This window comes from Thalassophryne amazonica, chromosome 10 (genome assembly GCF_902500255.1).
Source record: "Thalassophryne amazonica chromosome 10, fThaAma1.1, whole genome shotgun sequence".
Taxonomy (NCBI): domain Eukaryota; kingdom Metazoa; phylum Chordata; class Actinopteri; order Batrachoidiformes; family Batrachoididae; genus Thalassophryne; species Thalassophryne amazonica.
Window position 1 is genome coordinate 62307487 of NC_047112.1, and position 20767 is coordinate 62328253.

The following is a 20767-nucleotide window of genomic DNA, read 5'->3' on the forward strand; positions in this document are numbered from 1 at the left end:
AACAAGTGTAGCTAACATCAGAGTGACAAAGAAAGAGAAAACACCAAGCTGCAAAGAAAGAACCAAAAGAAAAACATAAGACAAAGAAACACTGGGTTTATCTTTGACCCAAACTGACACAAACAGGAAGCAGAACAATGACTGCAGCAGCTACAGTTCCACCACTGAACAACTGAATCTACACCATGTGAACATTTCCACTCACTCAGCATTAGTGCCAGAAAATATACACTACTGATAAGGAAAACGTGACATTAAGTAATTGCATGTCACTAATGTGTAGTATGAATATCTGCAAAACATCTGCATCAGCTGACCCAGCCATGAGATTTATTCTCAAATTTCAATCTACTTTTTGATCTCCTTTAATTTCAGCAAATCAATGGCATGAAAAATATTTTTTCCAACTTTAACTTTTATTGCAAAACAAAGCTGTTTTTTGTCTCCACACACCAAGAGAAACAGCGCATACCAGAACAGCCACACCTGTATTACTGTACATGTATAAGTAATTATTCAGTGCTGTTGAAAAGCTTGGACACACCTTGATTAAACCTCAAGTGCTGGCCTAGTGAGTAAGAGATAATGTGTACTGTCTGTGTGCCAGATGACACAGCCAGCTGCTTCTTTTGACAGTCAAAAAACGATTCAATGTAATGATGAAACCCATGCAAAGACTTCCACTATCTCTGCGGACACAACCTGCCTACAGGTAGATGCTCAAGACGATCAATAAGATCTGTAGTGCAGCCACAAGTACATGACCCCTCGCGAACTGAGGATGGGCTTCGTATTACAAAAAAATGAAGTTATTCAAATATAAATACCTTTAGGGGTCACTTTTGAAGATCCTTTACACCCAGGGCCTCATTTCTTAAAAATAGTGTAATCTCAGTGCTGATGCAGGCACACAGCAATAACAGCCTCCTATTACTCAGTGTTCAGTCAGTGGTACAGGATGAGTTTAAAAAACATCTCTAGTTTTGGAGGTATAGGTAAACCTATAACAGAAAATGAAAGTGACTGAGGCACTTTTGATTGAGATATAATACAAAATGTGCACCAAAGGGGCTTTTCAATATTAAATTCAAATGCCCACAAAATCCACAATCCGGATTACATCCAGATCAAACTTGTCAGGTGATAGTGAGTGCCAGTCTACACCTGACGTTCAAACAGGAGAAGTGATTGACGCACCTTTGATTAATATGTAAAGTAAATATACATTAAAAGTATAGCATTCCGGAGTATTTCCTCCCTGTCGATTTACTGCTTGTGAATAACAACTTAGGTGCAGCTTTTCTGCCAACAGATTCTGCTCTTTTTCTCTCTGTCCAAGGCACTGATATGTTACACAAGGCCACACGGGGGCTGGACTGGCTACGAGATGCCACAGCTGAAGCAGCATACGCAGTATGCTTTTGGAATGTATTCTACCAGGAGGACAGGCCCACTGATGACGTGATGGATGGACGCTGGCCTGCACCACAGGGGGCTGGATGACACCCTGCCTGTGGTGCATGTTTGCATGGTCATCTCAATAGCGCACTTTGTTTTGATGTTACTCTGGTTATCTGTTTCTTCAGCTTTGTAAAACCTTGTACTGTTAGAATGGCCTAAGCAGTAGTCTGCTTGCGGTTTCTGCCTCAGATCAGAGTTTTTCCTTACCACTGCTGACTGTGTGCTTGCTCTAGGGGTGGTAAAGTCAGACCTTATCGTGTGAAGCGATCTGAGGCAGCTTTGTTGTGATTTGGTGCTATATAAATGAAATAAACTGAATGAAATAAAATTAATTAAAAGGGGTCTCAAATATGAAAAAAATGATCTTTTTGATAGTTGTGAATTTTTTTTAACTGAATGTTAAAGGACAGGGATCTTTCCAATTTTCCAAGCTTTTCCCCGACTTGACCTTTGATGTTGAAAATTGAAAGTTTTTGCATCCTCTGTAAGAATTTCAAGAGGATATATTAAAATTGTGGGTTACACGCTGTTCACAACAGATAAACGAACAAACAGGAGTGAAAACATAGCCATTGCCCAACTCTGTTGGCAGGTTCTGTTAGAGACAATAGTACAGATAAACCTCGTTAACTCACCCAAGTTGAGGTTCACAAAATCTGGCAGCAAGATATCTGAAGCCGTGAGTTAATAAGGTTGATCAAAATAAACTTATAATCAGCTTACTTTGCCATATTACAATAGTTTTGACAATTTGACGTGTGATTCCTTCCTGCATTGTGATGGTGACATGTGCCGTCACGTGTGGCTATAATTTTCACACGTACCAGCAACAAACACGCCCACCACACATGTAAATTCCGGCCCAATCTGAACCAGCAGTAACGATCTGAAGCATCATATCCAAAAACTTTGAATCGTTCAGAATCTTCCGCAGAGAATCGTCCACCCTCATCGGACATGCAGCAGCAGGAGGAGGAAGAAGAAATCATCAACCAGAATCATCCCCACTGATGACCCTCCTCCCAAAAACGGGTAAATCAAAATGACTTCTAGACAGAAGTCTAAATTTTTGGGGTCCACAAATTGACTGCAATAAAGCCGAATGTGACTTACGCAAGTTAACGAGGTTTAACTGTATTAATTTACAGAATCCATAAATATCTGTGGCTTGAAGGTATGGAAAGCAAAAATTCTGAAAATATAACTATGTAATGCTTCAGTGTCCATACACAAATCTTGACTTTATTATGACTTAAAATGAACTGTAGACTGACATGTTGGTGAGAACGACATTAGAAAATGTAATAAATTTAACTTTGACTCAAGTGTTTTTCTTTAAACCCTTTTCTCAGCTGAAGTCCCTACCCTGTTCAAAAGTGTTCAGACATCATAGGAGGAAACATATACTTCTCCAGAAATGACATATGATGTGTAATTTACACTTAAATCATGTTACCATAGGTGGTACAGGGTTTGTGTATGTGCACCAATTTTGTGGAACAGTGTACAAGCTGAAATTAAGCAGTCACGTCCATTGTTAAATTCCACCTCAAGTGCATTCGGTGTTTTGCAGTAGTGAATCTCCGTGCCATTTCACGGCCCATGACTCAGCGAGATGTCAGTTTCAGCACGTTCCAGTTCAGGACACAATGTAACACACCTCCTGAAGTATAGACAAGAAACAACATTGGGGCATGGCAGAAGTTCACACAGGTGCTACACCTCTTTCTAGATAACCCTCTCAACTTGAGAGAACGTGTCATCATAATTCGCTCGTGAACTCCCTGATTGCCGCCATTCACATCCTCGCTTTATCATTGTTACATGCGCTGTGAGACGCGAACTCTGCTGGCGCCGCGGTGCATTCTGGAAGCACAGGGGGATTATGGGAATGTTAAAACACCAAATAGTGTTGAACGTCAGTTATCATTAATTCTCCACTGATTTCTGAGAAAAACTATATAATGTTGCCTGCAAGAGTTGCACTGACCACTTCTTTAATTTTAGATATTTAAAATAGGGATGTCCCGATCAGGTTTTTTTTGGCCCCGATCTGATTCCGAGTCATCTGATTTTGAATATCTGCAATACAGAGTCCCGATCCGATACTTTAAAAAACTGAATGACAATGAACAAATGCTAATATATATAATTTCATTTTAATCAGCTTATTTTATTATTTATCACTTAAACAGTGCACTTTCCTCGAGGTAGCCTGAACAATCAAGTAATCTACCAGACTTAAAAATGTACAAATTTCCATGTTATTTTATTGTCTAAAAATAAATGTCAAAGGTCCTTACGTTAACAAGAAATTTCTAATCTGAAATAAAAGGTGGTTTTAATTTAGAGAAAGGTTTTTAAAGAACCATTTATTGATTTAGCTATTTTAATTACAAGTGTTCTAAACTTTTTAAACAGTAATCAGAAATTTTGAGGTAACAACACAACAACAAAAACATTTCAAGGATTTTTCTTCAGACACGTGGTTTCTGCACTGATCTTGGTTCAATCCCCACCTGACTGGAAAATCACTAAGGGCCCTTGGGTAAGGTCTTTAATCCTCTATTGCTCCCGGTGTGTAGTGAGCAGTGATGCCGGTAACGCGTTACTTAGTAAAGCCGTTACTCTAATTGACCACTTTTTTTTAGTAACGAGTAATCTAACGCGTAATCTTTCCAAATCAGTAATCAGATTAAAGTTACTTCTCCAAGTCACTGTGCGTTACTATTATTTTTCATTGTGGGTCGATAGCAGCATTAAACTTGGTCCGTGGGCAGGAGGTCGGGGTTCGACTGAACTGCCCACTTTCAGTGAGCTGTGAGCTTTTCATCCGCGTGTTTTTTGCAGCTGCTCGAGTCATCTCCTCTTAAAGCACGGTGATCAGCACACCTGCACTGAGCTTTACAAAGACATTTTTATACTTTTTTCCTCCTTTATTTAGAGCTGAGCTGAGCCGCTATATCTGCACGTTAAAACAGCTGATCCTCCGCGACGCGTCAACAACTAACACTATTTTCCACTCAAATGCACCTAAACTCTCTTCTGAGGACCACATGATGTGAAAACACAGTAAAACTTTCTTACCTGTAAATCTGGTCACGTTTTCTGCATAAATAAATGATCCATTCTTTGTGCTCAAACGCCAAAGTAGGGGCGAATCCAGATGGAATGGGGGCGTGGGGAGGGATGTGCCCCCCTCAACACCCCTAGATTAAAGGTCCAGTTTTGAAGCCTTTTTTTACTACAACTACTACTACTACTTAAAATAATATTAATTTCAACAAGTAAAATATTTAGAGAGAATTTAAATGTTAGAAAATGCTAGAATGAATGTAATAGTTACATTTATAAACAATGTAGGTTCAAAATTGCAAGTTTTGCTGTTACAGTGCTGTCAACAGTTAAATATGAGGTCAAGAAAGAGTCTTTATTTTTTTTATAAAAACAAGTATTTATTTTCATTGAAGTCAAGAAAGGGTGACTATAAAGTAAGTTTTGGCAAAACAGGTATCACTGTCATGTTGAGGTGGCAGAGGTTGTTGTCGGCAGCTGGGAAAGTAACTAAAAAAGTAACTAGTAATCTAACTTAGTTACTTTTACAATTGAGTAATCAGTAAGTACTAAGTTACTTTTTCAAGGAGTAATCAGTAATTGGATTACTTTTTCAAAGTAACTGTGGCAACACTGGTAGTGAGTGCCTTGTATGGCAGCACACTGACATCGGGGTGAATGTGAGGCATAATGTAAAGCACTTTGAGCATCTGATGCAGATAGAAAAGCGCTTTATAAATGCAGTCCATTTACCATTTGTACAGATCAGTGGTTTCTGCCACTAGTCTTCCGTGTTTTGGCTGACACGTCGTTCCTATTGGACAGTACGAAGCTACATCACAGCTCAGAGTGTCGAAAGTTACAAACTTACATTTGCATCTTGACAGTCCTCAGTGTGCCCCTCTGATGCTTGATCAGTGTTTAACAAGTTCAGAGCAGCGCAGGAACGTGAATGAAGATGGAAGCTCTTTAAGACGCGTTCCTAAATGTGATGAGTGCGCACGTCGCTCATGCGCACACCATCTCTCGCTCCGTTTTGCAGACAAACGATCAGAGGACAATATGTTTTTTTTCTTTTTGTTAATCAGATGACAGATCGTCATCCTGAGGACTTGGTCAGCACCGCGTGCTGCTGCGCACGGAGGGATGACTGAGCAAGAGTTTCGTTGGAAAGTGTCCATCATCTTCTTGTCATTCCATCGAGGCGTCAGGCTGAGCGCGTAAACACACAAACAGCAGTTCTGCGAAGAAACTTTGCACGCGTAACTCCCCCACCTCTGTCCGGTTGAACTTATGTTTTTCTTTTGTTCAATAAAAAAAAAAAAAAAAAAAATTAGGTTGAACTTTGACCGCGTCAGGCTGCCGACAAGCGGCAATGCGCGCTCCCGTCAGAAGCGTCACGTCAAAAGCCGAGCTAAAGCGACGCTTCTGACGCCTCTAAAAAGCAACGCACGTCTCACACCTCTGACACTTCTGAAGCGTGAAAGGCCCATTAATCTACAATAATGAGCCTGAAATAGCGCTGATCAAAATAATGAGGATAAAATCTATATCGGATTCCTGATCGGGATGCAACGTCCGATTTCGATCAAGTCTGAAACCACGTGATCGGGCCCGATTTCCGATCACGTGATCGGATCGCGACATCCCTAGTTTAAAGTCACAATGTGCGGCTCATCCATCTGCTGACTTTCTCAGTGGATTGTGAGTTAGAAGGTTAAGGTTAGGGTGTTGTTTGCTGCACTGAATCCCACTTAAAGAGAATTTTCAGTTTTGCAAATGCCTTTTTTTTAATTAAAAAAGACATTTACAAATACACATTTATTTGTAAAAACCAACACACACGTTACAGTAATTTGTGCATTGGTTTTTACAAATAAATAAACCAACCAACCAGTGAGAGTGGAGGCTCTTCTTTTTGTCTTTTGGCTGTTCCCGTTAGGCGTCACCACAGCAGATCAACCGTTTCCATCTCACCCTGTCCTCTGTACTTCTTCTGTCACACCAACCACCTGCATGTCCTCCCTGAGCACATCCATAAACCTCTCTTCTCCTCCTGCCTGGTGGCTCCATCCTCAGTATCCTTGTCCCTATATACCCTGGGTCCCTACTTTGCACATGTCCAAACCATCTCAATCTCACCTCTCTGAGTTTGTCTCTTTCTCTCCGATTGTTCTGTCTGAGTTATTCTCATTAGTTACTTCATCCAAACCATCAACATGTTTATTAGACCCCATTCCTACCAGGCTGCTCAAGGAAGCCCTACCATTATTTAATGCTTCGATCTTAAATATGATCAATCTATCTTTGTTAGTTGGCTATGTACCACAGGCTTTAAGGTGGCAGTAATTAAACCATTACTTAAAAGCCATCACTTGACCCAGCTATCTTAGCTAATTATAGGCCAATCCCAACCTTCCTTTTCTCTCAAAATTCTTGAAAGGGTAGTTGTAAAACAGCTAACTGATCATCTGCAGAGGAATGGTCTATTTGAAGAGTTTCAGTCAGGTTTTAGAATTCATAGTACAGAAACAGCATTAGTGAAGGTTACAAATGATCTTCTTATGGCCTCGGACAGTGGACTCATCTCTGTGCTTGTTCTGTTAGATCTCAGTGCTGCTTTTGATACTGTTGACCATAAAATTTTATTACAGAGATTAGAGCATGCCATAGGTATTAAAGGCACTGCGCTGCGGTGGTTTGAATCATATTTGTCTAATAGATTACAATTTGTTCATGTAAATGGGGAATCTCTTCACAGACTAAAGTTAATTATGGAGTTCCACAAGGTTCTGTGCTAGGACCAATTTTATTCACTTTATACATGCTTCCCTTAGGCAGTATTATTAGACGGTATTGCTTAAATTTTCATTGTTACGCAGATGATACCCAGCTTTATCTATCCATGAAGCCAGAGGACACACACCATTAGCTAAACTGCAGGATTGTCTTACAGACATAAAGACATGGATGACCTCTAATTTCCTGCTTTTAAACTCAGATAAAACTGAAGTTATTGTACTTGGCCCACAAATCTTAGAAACATGGTGTCTAACCAGATCCTTACTCTGGATGGCATTACCCTGACCTCTAGTAATACTGTGAGAAATCTTGGAGTCATTTTTGATCAGGATATGTCATTCAAAGTGCATATTAACAAATATGTAGGACTGCTTTTTTGCATTTACGCAATATCTCTAAAATCAGAAAGGTCTTGTCTCAGAGTGATGCTGAAAACTATTCATGCATTTATTTCCTCTAGGCTGGACTATTGTAATTCATTATTATCAGGTTGTCCTAAAAGTTCCCTAAAAAGCCTTCAGTTAATTCAAAATGCTGCAGCTAGAGTACTGACGGGACTAGAAGGAGAGAGCATATCTCACCCATATTGGCCTCTCTTCATGGCTTCCTGTTAATTCTAGAATAGAATTTAAAATTCTTCTTCTTACTTATAAGGTTTTGAATAATCAGGTCCCATCTTATCTTAGGGACCTCGTAGTACCATATTACCCCAATAGAGCGCTTCGCTCTCAGACTGCAGGCTTACTTGTAGTTCCTAGGGTTTGTAAGAGTAGAATGGGAGGCAGAGCCTTCAGCTTTCAGGCTCCTCTCCTGTGGAACCAGCTCCCAATTCAGATCAGGGAGACAGACACCCTCTCTACTTTTAAGATTAGGCTTAAAACTTTCCTTTTTGCTAAAGCTTATAGTTAGGGCTGGATCAGGTGACCCTGAACCATCCCTTAGTTATGCTGCTATAGACGTAGACTGCTGGGGGGTTCCCATGATGCACTGTTTCTTTTTCTTTTTGCTCTGTATGCACCACTCTGCATTTAATCATTAGTGATCGATCTCTGCTCCCCTCCACAGCATGTCTTTTTCCTGGTTCTCTCCCTCAGCCCCAACCAGTCCCAGCAGAAGACTGCCCCTCCCTGAGCCTGGTTCTGCTGGAGGTTTCTTCCTGTTAAAGGGAGTTTTCCTTCCCACTGTAGCCAAGTGCTTGCTCACAGGGGTCGTTTTGACCGTTGGGGTTTTACATAATTATTGTATGGCCTTGCCTTACAATATAAGCGCCTTGGGGCAACTGTTTGTTGTGATTTGGCGCTATATAAAAAAATTGATTGATTGATTGAAACCATCCCACCTGAGCTGTCCCTCTGATATGTTCATTCCTAATCTTGTCCAATCTTGTCACTCCCAAAGAGAATCTCAACATCTTCAGCTCTGCCACCTCCAGCTCTGCCTCCTGTCTTTTGTTAGTGCCACCGTCTCTAAGCCATACAACATAGCTGGTGTCACTACTGTCTTGTAAACTTCTTGTAAACCCCTTCACTCTTGCTGATATTCCTCAGTCACAAATCACTCCTGTCACCTTTCTCCACCCACTCCACCCTGCCTGCACTCTCTTCACCTCTCTACCACACTCTACATTACTTGAACAGTTGACCCCAATATTTAAACTCATCTACTTTCACCACTTCTACTCCTTGTAACTGCACTATTCCACTGGGCTCCCTCCATTCACACACATGTACTCAGTTTGCTTCTACTGACTTTCATTCCCCTTCTCTCCAAAGCATATCTCCACTCTCCAGACTAGACTCAACTTGCTCTCTACTCTCATTACAGATCACAATGTCATGTGCAAACATCATAGTCCATGGAGACTCCTGTCTGATCTCATCCGTCAACCTGTCCATCACCACTGCAAACAAGAAAGGACTCAGAGCTGATCCTGGTGTAATCCCACCTCCACCTGAATGGGTCTGTCATTCCGACTGGCATCTCACCGCTGTCACACTATTCTTGTACATGTCCTGCACTCACCCTAACATACTTCTCTCCCACTCCAGACTTCCTCATACAATACCACAGCTCTTCTCTTGGCACCCTATCATAAGCTTTTTCTAAGTCCACAAACACACAATGTAAACTCTTTCTGGCCTTCTCTATACTTCAACAGTATTCTCAGAGCAAACATTGCATCGTAGTGCTCTTTCTTGGCATAAAACCATATTGCTGCTCACAGATCTTCACCTGTTTTCTAACCTTAGCTTCTACTACTCTTTCCCATAACTTCATGCTGTGACTGATCAGCTTTATGCCTCTGTAGTTACTTCAGCTCTGCACATCACCCTTGTTCTTGAAAATAGGAACCAGCACACTTCGTCTCCACTCCTCAGGCATCCTCTCACTTTCCTAGACATTTCTATGCCTCCACTGGAATGTCATCTGGACCAACTGCCTTTCCACTCTTCATCCTCTTCATAGCAGCTGTCATTTCTTCCTTACTAATCTGTTGTACTTCCTGATTTATTCTCACCACATCATCCAGCCTTTTCTCTCGCTCATTTTCTTTATTCATCAGCTCTTTCAAAATATTCCCTCCACCTTCTCAGCACACACTCCTCACTGTCAGCACATTACCATGTGCATCTTTTACACCCTAACCTGCTGCACATCCTTTCCAGCTCTGTCCCTTTGTCTGGCCAATTGGTACAAGTCCTTTTCTCCTTCCTTACTATTCAACTTCTTGTACAGCTCACAATATGCCTTTTCTTTCACTTTTGCCACTTCTCTTTTCGCCTTACACCACATCTCCTTGTACTCCTGTCTACTTTCTTCATCTCTCCGACTATCCCCAAAACTTTCGCCAACCTCTTCTCCTTATGCTTTCCTGGACCTCTTCATTCCATCACCAAGTCTCCTTGTCTTCCTTCCACTGTCCAGTTGTCATACCCAGTACTGTCCTAGCTGTCTCCCTCACCACATCTGCAGTACTTTTCCAGTTGTTCCAAAATTGCTTCCCCTCCACCCAGTGCTTCTCTCACCTGCTCACTAAATTTCACACAGCAGTCTTCCTCCTTCAGCTTCCACCATCTGATCCTTTGTTGAGCTCTCACTCTCTTCTTCTTCTTTACCTCTAAAGTCATCCTACAAACAACATCCTATGCTGTCTAACGACACTCTCTCCTGCCACCACCTTACAGTCTGTGATTTCTTTTAGCTTGCATCTCCTATAAAGAATGGAGTCCACCTGTGTGCACCTTCCTTCACTCTTATGTTACGCTGTGCTCCTCCCTTTTCCAAAGTAGGTATTCACCACAGCCATTTCCATCCATTTTGAAAATCAACTACCATCTGTCCTTCGCCATTCCTATCCTTGATACCATATCTACCCATTACTTCCTCATCACCTCTGTTCCCTTCACCAACATGCCCACTGACGTCCGCTCCTATCACCACTCTTTCATGCATGGGCACACTCTCCACCACCTCATCTAACACTCCAGAAGTCTTCTTTCTCCTTCATCTCACAACCTACCTGTGGGGCATATGCACTGATAATATTCATCATCACCCCTTCAATTTCCAACTTCACACTCATCACCCTGTCAGACACTCGCTTGACCTCCAACACACATTTAACATACTCTTTCTTTAAAATGAACCCAACACCATTTCTCTTCCTGTCTTCACCATGGTACAACAACTTGTACCCCACCGCCAATGCTCCTGCTCTTACTTCCCTTCCACTTGGTCTCTTGCACACACAATGTCTACCTTTCTCCTCTCCATCATATCAGCCAGCTCCCTCCCTTTACCAGTCATACTACCAACATTCAAGTCCCCACTCTCATTTCCACCCTTCTAGTTTTTTCCACCCTTCTAGTTTTCTTCTTCTCCCGCTGTTTGTGTAAACGTTAACAAAAAGTTTTGTTAGCAAAGCTAACAAAAAGTTAGCTTTGCTAATTAGTGGAACTATGCCCACCACTGGTTTTTTGAGGTAAAATATATTTATCTCAGTATATGAAGTTGGGCAGCATGGTGGCTTAGTGGTTAGCACTGTTACCTCACAGCAAGAAGGTCATGGGTACGATTCCCACCTGTGGCCTTTCTGCATTCTCCCCATGTTTGCGTGGGTTTTCTCCGGGTGCTCCGGCTTCCTCCCACATCCAAAGACATGCCGGTTAGGTGGACTGGAAACTTTAAATTGTTTGTAGGTGTGCGTGCAGGTGTGACTGTTTGTTTATATGTGCCCTGAGGCAGACTGGCGTCCTGCCCAGGGTGTACCCTGCCTCACGCTCTATGACTGCTGCGATAGACTCCAGCCACCCACGACCCTTAAGAGGAGACCGTAGTCTTGTTTGAACCCTCAGTGATATTGCGGGATTTGATCACTTATGGGGACCTCCATTTAATATATGCACAACATAACTTCACACGAATAAATGGTGTACGGTTTTGTTTTCGGCTGCAATCACCGAAGCAGTCGCGATAAAGTATTTTTTTTCCTCTTTCTGTTCTCTCACCTGCAAAACTGCCTCGACACGTTTGTGCTCTGGATCATAAACAAACCGTAACACATGTCCACTTTCCCACCACATCGTCACTTTTTCTTTGCATTTTCACTTTCTTTCCGTGTAATTTGCCCAAAACCCCATTGAAAATGACATGGTTTGTACCCCGTAAGTAGAGAAATTATGTCATATCCATCATATTTTACCAGTTTAGCACCCGCCCCCAAACATGACTGTGCTGCCCTATTGGACTAAGCGGTTGAAGATGAGTGTATGTGTATATGAATTTCCATTAAGATGAGGTCTGATCTTTGCATTTACTGAAAACACAGCATTTACATTTGCTTAGATCACAGTATATTCTGCCAGGTCTAATTTGTGTGTTTAAATTCCAGTCACAAGAAAGTCTCAGGATGTGTTTTGTAGCCGATATACACATGCTGTTGTGACTATTTAGCTTCTTTATTTTGTTTGGCACTTCACAAAAAAAAGCATCATTGAACATGAATGAGTTTCAAAGAGACAGATTTTATACCTGGATGCTGGGGTTCAAAGACTGGGCTCAGGACCTGACTCCCTGAATCCCTCTCCTTCTCCATTTTCTCCAAACTGCTCTTCTCCTCCTTCACCTCCTCCTCCTCCTCATCATCATCATCCAGGAGCTCCTCCATTGCTTTCTCCAGCTGCTCACTTCCATTCGAAGACATCTGATGTGGCAAAAAAAAAAAAAGTAAAGAAAAACAATTCCCTTTGCACATTCTTACTTTATTTCTCTTCATTAAGATGTTTTCTTGCATTTCTAAATACATGCAAGTCTGGCTGGATATAACAAACTCGAGTCTTTTAAGTGTCTATATACACACACATACTTACCGAAACAAGCAGCTATATACTTAAAAAAGAAATGGGGAGGTTCTCAAATTAGGAGGCTCGATGCATACCATAATTTCCAGAGTATAAGGACCTACAACGCTAGTAATAATAATAAGAAAAATATAAAACAATGCTAAAATATCCTCAGCTGTATGAGCACTGTGTTCTTTATAGTTTGCAGTTGTTTAAGTAATTATTATCCTATTGTGTTACGTACAATTTGTACATTTCCATAAAGCCCCTCAATCAATCAATCAAAAACAATATTTACATTTAAAGAGCAGAACTTGTGCAAATCAAGGAATATTTGTAGATTACCCTCTGTGCATTTGCTGGTATTAATGAGACAATTGCAACTCCATAGAACGTTAGCTTTGAGTTAGTGGAAGTTAGCCTGCACACTAACGTCTGCAAAATGTCTTGTAAATGACTCCAGAGGTGTTATCAGTTTACACAAACAGCATTTTCAGTTTTAGAAGTGTTTATTTCTCGCTAGCTTTTACATAATAAATGACAAAGAGGATGTATTTACACACAAACAAAGCAGAGATTTCCAGCTAACTACCAGCCTGTGATGTCACCATGCTAACATCCACAAAATATCTTGTAAAATATGTTCAGAGGTGTTATTATTTTCCAAAAACAGTGATTTCAGTTTTAGAAGTGTTTATTTCTCACTAGCTTTTACATAATATATGAGAAGCATATATATAAACACACAAAACAAAGTAATTTTGGAGAGACCAGCCACTGATATCATGGTGCAGCTCTACTCTGATTGGCTGTCACACCCACCACTCAAAAACAAAACTGAACAGACTGAAATAAAATGTGACTTTTTAACCTCTTAAAATAGGTCAAGGTTAGCCAACTCCGAACATGTCCAAGGTCTGTGTTCCAAGAATGCCCCCTGTAAATTTGAAGACTCTGGCAGTAATAGGACTGGACTTATGCTGAGCACAGACAGACTGACGCAAAGCCTCCGCAATACCCGATGGCCATGGGTAAAAATGACTTGCACTATGGAAACTACGGTATACAAGGGGACCAAGTAGTGGCTCAGAGAAAGCAACTAAAAAACACAAAAACCTGGCCATTGCCAAACCTGAATGAGTAATCAACAATGGGATCACTTGACAAAGGTGAGGCTTGTTCACAGAGACATCGGCCTACTCTAATTATAGACTAAGGATGCCAGGAATTCACAAGGACCTCAATAAACCAATGATTATGAGCCAGTTTAAGATTTCATGGTTCTGCCTTATTGTGGAATTTATTTGGAACTCTGCATGTACAATCTGTAGCAGACAAGAAGACCTAGTGTAAGGAATGAGGCAGCTCCAGCAGGTGCTATGCTGGAGAAAATTCATAGGGGGAAAAGCTCCTCATGACTGGTCTACTCAACCTTATTCTTCTGTCATCCTGGTCAGTGGAGATGGATCAAAAGTACACATAGTAGAGTGTTTGGTAAATACGAGGGCTGTCCATAAAGTATAGGTCCTTTTTATTTTTTTCAAAAACTATATGGATTTCATTCATATGTTTTTACGTCAGACATGCTTGAACCCTCGTGCGCATGCGTGAGTTTTTCCACGCCTGTCGGTGACGTCATTCGCCTGTGAGCACTCCTTGTGGGAGGAGTCGTCCAGCCCCTCGTCGGAATTCCTTTGTCTGAGAAGTTGCTGAGAGACTGGCGCTTTGTTTGATCAAAATTTTTTCTAAACCTGTGAGACACATCGAAGTGGACACGGTTCGAAAAATTAAGCTGGTTTTCGGTAAAAATTTTAACAGCTGATGAGAGATTTTGAGGTGATACTGTCACTTTAAGGACTTCCCACTGTGCGAGACGTCGCGCAACGCTCTCAGGCGCCGTCGTCAGCCTGTTTCAAGCTGAAAACCTCCACATTTCAGGCTCTATTGATCCAGGACGTCGTGAGAGAACAGAGAAGTTTCAGAAGAAGTCGGTTTCAGCATTTTATCCGGATATTCCACTGTTAAAGGAGATTTTTTTAATGAAAGACGTGCGGGTGGATTGCAGTGTCGGCTCGCAGCCGCCGCGACGCTCCGCCACAGGAAAAACACCTCCGTTGGAAGCCTTAAGGACAAGTTGGAACATGTCCAGCTGTTAAACAATTTCTCATATACTCACTCCACTGAAAGCCATCAAAAGCCGCCTGGATTTTACAAATGGTTATCAACACGGAGGAGTTTTTCCTGTGCCGCCGCACCGCGCCGGCTGCGTCCTGACGCGCGGACCCGTCCGCACGTCTTTCATTGAAAAAATCTTTAACAGTGGAATATCCGGATAAAATGCTGAAACCGACTTCTTCTGAAACTTCTCTGTTCTCTCACGACGTCCTGGATCAATAGAGCCTGAAATGTGGAGGTTTTCAGCTTGAAACAGGCTGACGACGGCGCCTGAGAGCGTTGAGCGACGTCTCGCACCGTGGGAAGTCCTTAAAGCGACAGTATCACCTCAAAATCTCTCATCAGCTGTTAAAATTTTTACCGAAAACCAGCTTAATTTTTCGAACCGTGTCCACTTCGATGTGTCTCACAGGTTTAGAAAAAACTTTGATCAAACAAAGCGCCAGTCTCTCAGCAACTTCTCAGACAAAGGAATTCCGACGAGGGGCTGGACGACTCCTCCCACAAGGAGTGCTCACAGGTGAATGACGTCACCGACAGGCGTGGAAAAACTCACGCATGCGCACGAGGGTTCAAGCATGTCTGACGTAAAAACAAATGAATGAAATCCATATAGTTTTTGAAAAAAATAAAAAGGACCTATACTTTATGGACAGACCTCGTATACTGCTCAAAATAAATAAGAACAACACTGTGTTTCACCTAATTATTTTTAGCAGTGTATACAGATATGATAGTAAATATTAACCCATTCACCTCAGGTGTCAGTCTGCTGCTGTGTTGTTCTAACCTTGAGTCTTGGCTTGCCCTCTGATCCTGATGGTGATGCTGCAGCACTGCACTGCACCAGAACAAACTCCTCACTGGTGATTGTGGCCACAGACTCAGTGGAACTACTGACTTTGCCCAGTGAAGAGCCGTCATCCATGACTGGCTGGTTTAGTCAGGGTCTGCCGGGGGAGACCAGGACAAAAGTACTCCCCCTCCCTCAACTGTCCACTCAGGTCAGTTTGAAGGTAGCCTGCATGCACAACAGGAAGGACAGGTCTTTTTTCTGCTATCTGTGGTGTATATTTATCTGTAATAGACACTGTAGTCTTTGAAAATATTATAGCATTCAGTTCCTTATACACAGAACCCATTTGGTATTTAGATTGTTGCAAGTCCAAGCCAGCACACCACATAAAGACAACCAGTCACATTAAAAAAGATTAAGTATAATATACTGTGGTGAACCAGAAGTCTGTGTGCTGCATAACAACTGCCACATTTTTAAGTGATACGTCTGCACCAAAAATTATTCCAAACAACCCAACCCCTTTGGTAATCAGCCACAACATGACTAATAAATGTTTCATAGAGCACTTACAGTATGCGTTACATCATCACAACTATGACTGGATAAAGATGCAACTCAATTGTGGTCAGGTGGTTCCCTTAACCAATGTTCCACATGGTTCCATTTTCAAAATAATAGGGAAATTAATGCTAGTAAATAGGGCATCGCCCATGTGGATCCACAGGCTGTAGATTGGGTACTGTTTATAAAATAGAGAGATGAAATTTTTCAAGGGTCAGAATAAATTATGCAAAGTTTCAATAATGATTTGGAATGGCGTGCAAGTCCAGAATGTAATTATCAACATCCACTGTTCACTGTTGTTACTTAATATCCACAGCATCTCCAAAAATATTATTCTTGTCAATGTTCTGTTTTGCTGGCATTCATCCTTGACCCAAAATACATAAGCATACCAAATGGCAAATGTCAGCTCTCCCCAGTTTGTCCGTGATCAAAGTTATTAAGTTATTACACACATGCCACTTGGCTTATATATGATTTACTGCCTCCTGCTGGAATGTCGTGTGAGACCAGAATTTAGTTATCAACGTCCATTATTCACGGTTGTTACCTAATATCCGTAAATTCTACAAAAATATTAGTCCCATCAACTTTCTGTTTTGGCAGTGTTCATTCTTGACCCATAAATACATAAACATACCAAACAGCAAATATCAGGTCTCCCCAGTTTCTTCGTGATTGAAGCCATACACATGCATGCACACACACAGAGGCCACTTGGTTTTTTATATACAGTTGCATACAAAAGCCTGGGCACCCCTGATAATTTTCATGATTTTCCTTTATAAGACCTTGGTTGTCTGGATCATAAATTTCAGTTAAATATAATCATATAGCAGATGAACACACTGATATTTGAGAAGTGAAATGAATTTTCTAGTATTTACAGAAAGTGTGCAATAATTATTTAAACAAAATTGGGCAGGTGCATAAATTTGGGCACCGCTGTCATTTTATTGATTTTGATACATTTAGCACTAATTATTGGAACACAAAATTGGTTTGGTAAGCTCATTTACCCTTGACCTCCTTACACAGGTGAATCCAATCATGAGAAAGTGTATTTAAGGTGGCCATTTGCAAATGTTTCCCCTCTTTGCATCTCTTCTGAGTGTCAACATGGGAGCCTCTAAACAACACTCAAATGACCTGAAAACAAAGATTGTTCAACATCATGGTTTAGGGGAAGGATACAAAAAGCTATCTCAGAAATAGCCGCAGACACAGTACTAGTTAAGGCCAGAAGTGGCAGGCCAAGAAAAATCTCAGATAAGCTGAAGCAATGGATGGTGAGAACAGTCATAGTCAACCCACAGACCTGCTCCAAAGACCTACAACATGATCTCGCTGCAGATAGTGTCTCTGTGCATCGTTCAACAATACAGCGCATTTTGTACAAAGAAATGCTGTATGATGCTGTAATGCAGAGGAAGCCTTTTCTGCATACACAACACAAACGGAGTCACTTGAGGTATGCTAAAGTACATTTGGGCAAGCCAGCTTCATTTTGGAATAAGGTGCTGTGGACTGATGAAACTAAAATGGAGTTATCTGGACATAACAAGGGGCAGTATAAATGGCTGAAAAAAACACAGCATTTCAAGAAAAACGCTTGCTACCTACAGTAAAATTAGGAGGTGGTTCCATCATGCTGTGTGGCCAGTGCAGGTACTGGGAATCTTGTTAAAGTGGAGGGTCACATGGATTCCAGTCAATATCAGCAGATTCTTGAGAACAATGATGAATCAATGACAAAGCTGAAGTGGCACCAGGGCTGGCTCTTTCAACAAGACAACAACGCTAAACATTGTTCAAAATCTACTAAGGCATTCAGGTCCAAAATACCTTTAACCAGAATCCAGACTCTCATTGGAAGCTGTAGGAAGCGTTTCAAGGCTGTTATTTCTGCAAAAGGAGGCTCTACTAAATATTGATGCATTTTTTTCTGATGGGGTGCCCAAGTTTATGCATCTGCCTAATTTTGTGAATTATTGCACACTTTCTGTAAATCCTATAAACTTCATTTCACTTCTCAAATATCACTGTGTTTGTCTGCTATATGATGTATTTAACTGAAATTGTTGATCCAATCAATGATTTTTAAAAGGAAAATTATGGTAATCCTCAGGGGTGCCCAAACTTTTACATACAATTGTATAGATGGGTGATTCAGTCTCATAAAATCCCAAAATATGATATGTACTGTACATACGAGGTCTGTCCATAAAGTATCGTACCTTTTTTTTTTTTTTAAACTATATGGATTTGATTCATATGTTTTCACGTCAGACAAGCTTGCACCCTCGTGCGCATGTGTGAGTTTTTCCACGCCTGTCGGTGACGTCATTCGCCTGTGAGCACACCTTGTGGAAGGAGTGGTCCCGCCCCGTTGTCAGATTTTCATTGTCTGGAAATGGCGGAATGATTTGGGGTTTTTTCCAGTCAGAATTTTTTCAGAAGCTGTTAGAGACTGGCACCTGGAAACCATTCGAAAAATTTATCTGGCTTTCGGTGAAAATTTTACGGTCTTCACAGAGAATAAGGTCTGTTAGTACAGCTTTAAGGACCCCTTTAAGGACGCTCGGCGCACCGCGCTCCGAGCTGCGACAACGCGGCACAAGCCACCGGACCATTTCTAAACGGATGGCTCTGTGGATACGAGACCGTCGTGTGCTCTTTCTCTGGTTATCACAAGAGCTGGACATCAGCCATTTTCCGGCAGATTTCACTTTTAACAAGAGATTTTGTCATGGAAAGCCGCGCGGAGGCTTCGCGTGTCACGACCGATTCGCTTTGGAAGCGAGACAAAGGAACACCTCTGTTTCGGCGTGTCAGAGGACAAGTTTGGACATGTCTATCTCGGCTTTCAATGCTTACCAGTCCAGTAAGTATCAGTGAAAATGTGGAGAGCTGGACATGTCCAAACTTGTCCTCTGACACGCCAAAACGGAGGTGTTCCTTTGTCTTGCTTCCAAAGCGAATCGGTCTTTATGCGCGAAGCCTCCGCGCGGCTTTTCATGACAAAATCTCTTGTTAAAAAAGTGAAATCTGCCGGAAAATGGCTGATGTCCAGCTCTTGTGATAACCAGAGAAAGAGCACACGACGGTCTCCTATCCACAGAGCCATCTGTTTAGAAATGGTCCGGTGGCTTGTGCTGCATCGTCGCAGCTCAGAGCGCGGCGCGCTGAGTGTCCTTAAAGCTGTACTAACAGACCTTATTCTTTGTGAAGCCCATAAAATTTTCACCGAAAGCCAGATAAATTTTTCGAATGGTTTCCAGGTGCCAGTCTCTAACAGCTTCTGAAAAAATTCTGATGGAAAAAAAACCCCAAATCATTCCGCCATTTACAGACAATGAAAATCCGATGACGGGGCGGGACCACTCCTTCCACAAGGCGTGCTCACAGGCGAATGACGTCACCGACAGGCGTGGAAAAACTCACGCATATAGTTTAAAAAAAATAAAAATGGTACAATACTTTATGGACAGACCTCGTAGTATGACTTCTCTACTTCACACAGAGTGAAGCAATAAAACACTGATGCCTGTGGATCCACTGCATTTCTTGTGAATTTTGTAGACCAAGCAGCTCAGTGATGAAGAGTTGACCTGCCACTAAAAAGAATAATAGCAAGTTCTACATAGGTCCTGAAGGTCACAAGTATGTTGCATATTGCCAGATTCCATCCAAGAGACTGGAGTTTCAAGTCCCACAGAGGCGATCTGTTTGTGTCCTTTTGTTGTTCTTATCCACCCAGCTCTAAATAGATCCTGGCCTCAGCAGGGGAAGTAATCAGTCTTGGACTGGTGTCTTATTCATTGGAAAATGCTTCACTCTATGGTATTCGTGGATAAGTACCAGTCCGATGTGCTTCAAGGCCTGTGGAATAGGACTTATTTCTTCAATAACAAATATTTAAAAATGGGCAAAATCTTGTAACAAATCACAAGGACCAGATACAGCAGGACAGACTCTCCAAGGAACAAGACAAACTGGATATCTAAGGAGGAAACGCAAATAAATAATAGAAAGAAAGGAATAAAAGCAGCATCAATGCAACACAGTATTAAAACAGCTTATAAAGGAATATTATGTTACACATTTGTAGGTGGGGCACTTTAGGCCTTGGCAGTGCCCTTGCATTTCGACACTACATGAAATCGTGTTCAGCCAACAGACAGAAACAGACAAAAGTATAAGGTTCTTGATAAAAGTTAATAACTTAGTTGCTTAGTTAAAAGAAGAACAGCAACTATGAAGCAATATACATGTGCTGTATATCATGGGCATTTCTGACAAGTAAAAATTCATTAAAAAGGCATTTATTCACACAAAATACAGTCATACCGCACTTACCAGAGTCATATTACGCTGATGTGCACACACAGATCCAGCACTAAAGCAAAAGAGTCTTGTGCTTCAATACACTTATTCAATTACACAACACAGCAGAACGACAAACATCCCCACAGACTCTCTGAAGGCAACAAGAAATAACTCAGATTACAAACAGAGAAAAGTTGTTTTTTTGGGGAGGGGGTGCACACCGAGCAAGCCAAGAAATAAT

At 41.5% G+C, this 20767-nt stretch overlaps 1 protein-coding gene across 1 annotated transcript in view; it reads right to left on the reverse strand.

The window, feature by feature from the left end:
• Positions 1-20767, reverse strand: part of LOC117518118 (rab GTPase-activating protein 1-like) — a 37815-nt gene that overhangs the window by 655 nt on the left and 16393 nt on the right. Inside the window, exons 2-3 of the mRNA XM_034179180.1 lie at positions 15625-15855; positions 12349-12520 (exon numbers count right to left, since the gene is read on the reverse strand). Coding sequence (XP_034035071.1) covers positions 12349-12520; positions 15625-15762 — 310 coding nt within the window. The 5' untranslated portion in view covers positions 15763-15855. The remainder of the gene's footprint in view (positions 1-12348; positions 12521-15624; positions 15856-20767) is intronic.